The sequence below is a fragment of the Mus pahari genome, chromosome 22 (genome assembly GCF_900095145.1).
Source record: "Mus pahari chromosome 22, PAHARI_EIJ_v1.1, whole genome shotgun sequence".
Taxonomy (NCBI): domain Eukaryota; kingdom Metazoa; phylum Chordata; class Mammalia; order Rodentia; family Muridae; genus Mus; species Mus pahari.
In genome coordinates this window covers 29,363,716-29,368,539 of record NC_034611.1, presented here as the reverse complement: position 1 = coordinate 29,368,539, position 4,824 = coordinate 29,363,716, and the positions used below count along the sequence as shown (strand labels likewise).

The 4,824-nt window shown below is 51.8% G+C and overlaps 1 protein-coding gene across 2 annotated transcripts in view; it reads left to right on the top strand.

Moving 5' to 3' along the window:
• The window catches only part of Prdm13 (PR/SET domain 13), an 8,710-nt gene extending 4,351 nt beyond the window's left edge, over positions 1 to 4,359 (top strand). For both annotated transcript variants that reach the window (XM_021222433.1, XM_021222432.1), the window contains exon 4: positions 1,886 to 4,359. In XM_021222433.1, the coding sequence (XP_021078092.1) occupies positions 1,886 to 3,612 (1,727 nt within the window). In that variant the 3' untranslated portion in view covers positions 3,613 to 4,359. The remainder of the gene's footprint in view (positions 1 to 1,885) is intronic.
• Positions 4,360 to 4,824: the final 465 nt, after the last annotated feature.

Sequence of the window (4,824 nt, the reverse complement as noted above, 5' to 3'; positions counted from 1 at the left end):
AGAGAGAGAGAGAGAGAGAGAGAGAGAGAGAGAGAGAGAGAGAGAGAGAGGCATGTATGGACACACTTCTGTTACATTTTGAGAGGAGGAAGAAATAAGTAGGAATATCATCTGTTTTAACAATACTGGCTAACTTAAGTTAGTTTCGTTTCATAGAAAAATCAAGTTACTGCCCCTTCATTTTTAAGAACAAAGCTTACTTGGCTTCCCATTGGCAGAGTCATTCTGGAACAAATGGAAAACTCTTTTGAAGAACTGCTGCAAAAGATCTTCTGAATTTCAGACACCCAAAGAAAACTAAGGGATCACTTCTCTTTCCAAGAGCTGTTTTAGTAAAACATCTTTTCTACATAAAGTCCTGCTTTACATAGGCAGCAGGAATATTGAGATAGTCTTGCCTAAGTCTTCAATAAACAACGGAGAGAGACTGTTATAGATAAGTCCTTGTCTCCCCATTTCTCCCAGATCTCCTTTGACCTCTTGTGGAATAAACTCTGCTAGCCCCTCCTTGAGGACAGCTTGTTATGTCTGGAACTCACTATATAGATCAAGCTGGACTCCTAACTCACAAAGATCTGCCTGCCTTTGCTTCCTAAGTGCTAGAATTAAAGGCATGTGCCATCATGACGGGTTCTGTAGCAATGTTTTAGAAGTTTGAGCAGAGTGCACCTAAAGAGGGACAATGTAACGTTTCTAGTAAATCTTAAGAGACCTACAATGTACTTTGGAATTTCCTCATGCCTCAATCAACTTTTCTCAGACATCTTTAGTATTATCAATCAATCACTTTAAAAATAAACTGCATTGTATGCACACTAGCACGAAGAAATTAGTTTCTAGCACCCAATTAGTAGCTATCTCATGTACCTGTCTCTGGGTTGTGTTTACAGACCCTAGCAAGTGAAAAGCAGTTATAATGTAAGAGACACACAGAACTGACGCTGCTGCAAGTGCACACCTGCACAGCACTTGTGGTAGAGAAATCTGCACTTTAAACAGCTGAGGACCGTTCTCATTTTTATATATTAAATGAAATCTATCTTGCTTAAGTGTTTTCTAAGCTTATATCTGTGTACCTATCTAGGAGTTAATTAACCACCAGGTAAAACAACAGATAGGTCAAGGCTACACCATCCTCAGAATACCAGCATCCATTACAGAATATCAGGAAGTAGAAGTTTTTCCCCACCTCCAATCCAATTAGATAAAGTTAAAGTAGGAAATAAGGGTGCAAACCATCATCCTTATGTGGGGATTCACTTGATTCATTTGGTCACGCTCCAGGAAAACCTCAAGCAAGTGTTTTAAGTCTGGGAGGGGGTAAAAGGGCGGAGAGAGGACACAAAAGACATTGTTATATGAAAAGGAATGATTACATATGGCCCATACATACAGGATATTGTCTCGCCTGGTAATGAGGCGCTCACGACTATTAGATTGGCCTTTGTTCAGTTTATCCAAACTCCTTGACATACGCCACCTATTCTGCAAACGCCAACAGATGGGCACAGGCACGGCACAGCCTCAACACTTGATTTAAGGCAACAGCTGCTCTCTGCTTTTCCAGGCTAGCCTTCCCAAGCAGGGCTCTTCCAAAGGAGATTTACTGTGAGGGCTTAGTGGAAATCTTCACTGGAAAGATCCAGGTCACCTGTCTTGCACTTTAAGTAGACCTTTGAGGATGGAAGTGACAAGGGTTGGCCATTTACACGCTTTGGGAGGTTCTTGATAGGGTTACTGAACTTTATCTCTTGGCGCTAAGACCTTCATCCTTTACCCCAGCTTCTGCCACATCGCAGGTCAAACCCGGACTGTGCCTGCTGTGCCTGGCCTTTCCTTCTGGCTCCCTAGCTTCTCACTTGTTACTCTCGCCTTTCTTGCCCAGGGGAGGAGCGCTACATCTGCTGGTACTGCTGGAGGACCTTTCGCTACCCTAACAGCCTCAAGGCACACCTGCGGTTCCACTGCGTGCTCAGCGGCGGCGGGAGCCGCGCCTTCCTGCCCCAGGAGCGCGCGGCCCGGCCCGGAGCTTCCCCGGTGGCAGAAGGCCTCGGCCTTCCTTCAAAACCCACTGTCCCGGACTTGACGGCGCCCGTCCAGGCAATCGCTTTGCGGCCCCAAGCGCAGACCGCTCAGCTCGCCCAGGCGTGCGGGGCGCGGGAGAGCATCAAGCGGGAGGCTTCCCTGGCGCCCCTGGCCACCTCCCCGCCGCCGGGCAAGTGGGGAACGCCCAAGAAGGGCAAGGAGCAGCCGGACCGCGCGCACAGTCACTTCCTGGGGATCGTGGGCGGCTCCTCGAGCGGCAGCGGAGCCCTGCCATTCTACCCAGGCGTGCGCTCGGCTTTCAAGCCGGCCGGCTTGGCCCGGGCCGCTGCGCAGAGCGACCCCTACCGGGAAGAGGGCGGTGGCGGCAAGGGACCCGGGCTGGCGCTTGGTCGGCTGCTGGGCGGGGGCCGGGCCGGCGGGCGCCCGGGGAGTGGGGAGAGCCCCGCGGGCCACCACCACCATCACCACCACGCTCACCACCACCACCATCACCATCCCAAGTGCCTGCTGGCGGGGGAGCCGCCGCCGGCGGGCCTGTCATGTCCCGGGGCCCTGCGAGCCTTCCCGTTGCTCGCCGGTCACCCGGAAGAGGCGTCCGCCTTCAAGCATGTGGAGCGGGCCCCTGCGGTCGCCGCGGCCGCCGCCCCCTCGCTGCCGGCCGCGCGCTACGCCGCTCTCCCCGCGCCCGGGCTCCCCGTGGAGCGCTGCGCGCTGCCGCCCCTCGACGCCAGCAGCCTCAAGGCGTACCCCGGCGGCGGCGGCGGAGGCGGTGAATGCAGCCCCTTGCCCGCCGTCATGCCGGCCTTCACGGTGTACAGCGGAGACCTGTTCTACGGCCCTCCGGCCGCCTATTACCCCCTCAAGCTACACTTGGGCGGGCTGCTCAAATACCCGGAGTCCATCTCCTATCTGAGCGGCCCCGCGGCGGCAGCGGCGGCGGCAGCAGCGGCAGCGGCGGCGATCGGGCCGGCCGAGCTGGGTTCCCTGGCCAGCATCGACCGCGAGATCGCCATGCACACACAGCAGCTGTCCGAGATGGCAGCCGGGAAGGGTCGCGCCCGCCTGGACTCGGGGACGCTGCCTCCAGCCGTAGTGGCGGCGGCGGGCCCCGGGGGTGGCGGCGGTGGCGGGAGCGCGGCAGGCAAGCCCAAGACCGGCCACTTGTGCCTCTACTGTGGCAAGCTGTACTCGCGCAAGTACGGGCTCAAGATCCACATGCGGACGCACACGGGCTACAAGCCGCTCAAGTGCAAAGTGTGCCTGCGGCCCTTCGGCGACCCCAGCAATCTCAACAAGCACATCCGACTCCACGCCGAGGGCAATACGCCCTACCGCTGCGAGTTCTGCGGCAAGGTGCTGGTGCGCCGCCGAGACCTGGAGCGTCACGTCAAGTCCCGCCACCCAGGCCAGAGCCTGATGGCCAAGGCGGGCGACGGCCCGGGCGCAGAGCCCGGCTATGTTCTGGAGTCTGGGGATCCCAAGAGCGAGGACAGTGATGTAGACGTCTGCTTCACTGACGATCAGAGCGACCCTGAGGCTGGGGGTCGTGGCGAGCAAGACTCCTAACGTGCCTTCCAGGGAAGGAGCAGGGACGTGGACACAGTAGAGAGTGAAGTGGGGGACAAGAAGGGCTTCATTGATATTGTCGTAATTCTGGGGATGGTGTCGGATTAGGAACAGTGAGCCGCTCCAATTCTCGAGTGGAGCAAAGTTTAACGAAGGGTTAAAGAAACAGCCAATGAATAGCACATAGGTTGTGGGTCTCCATCATTCAGGCCCCTAGACTCTGGCATAGCCTCTCATTCTGAAAGAATTCTGGCCTTGAGGTTCAGGATCACATCAACATAAGCATCTCAGAGCCCTCAAAGGTGATGATTTTTACTGCCACACATTTTTCAAACGTTCTTGTCTGTGGAGGAAATCGTGCCTTTTGAAAAGATGTTCCGCGTGAATTTTATGTTAAACATTTCACTGCATAGCAAGCGAAACAGTAGATGTGACACCCACACACCTCTTTCCGTTTCCTATCTGTTTTCCTGTCAAAGAGCACTCCTTGCCACATAGAGTATATATTGTGGTAGTGGATGTATAAATTGGTCAAGTTGCAATTATTTATGAGAGAATAATGATAAATGTAAAATAACGCATGAATATAAGAGCACGCAATATATAAATTAAAAAAATATCCTATTTGGTAGAGTCCAAATGTTTATGTTGTTTTATAACGAACGATGTACAGTGGATATAGTACTTTGCCCTTGCTTCCATTTTGTGCAATCTTTAAGAATAATAAAGATACAAATGAGAGTTCTATTACTTGGCTACTGCAGAGGACCCTTTATAAAGAAATAGTTTGAGAACAACCCCTGACAACAAGAGAAGTCACAGAAGACTTACATTATTCGCAGAATTAATGTTAGTCAGGGTTGTATGGAGAACAGGCAAAACCCATTGGTTTCTAAAACCATTGCTAATCATGCTAAGTGTTTTTATGTTCACTCCAAGGACCTTCCAGAAAAAGCTTACAACAAGTCTCTCTCTCTCTCTCTCTCTCTCTCTCTCTCTCTCTCTCTCTCTCTCTCCTTTACTCGTTAACATATATTTCTTTGCACAAAGAATCAGGGAACTAGAATCAGTATTTCTTGTTGTTTACTATTTTGACAAATTTTATCATGGAGATGCAAGAGAAAATTTGCTCAAAACTTACTATGAGCCATACACTTTAGTATTCATTCAACAAACACTAAAGGAGGACCTATTTAATTGGAGGTGCTTAAG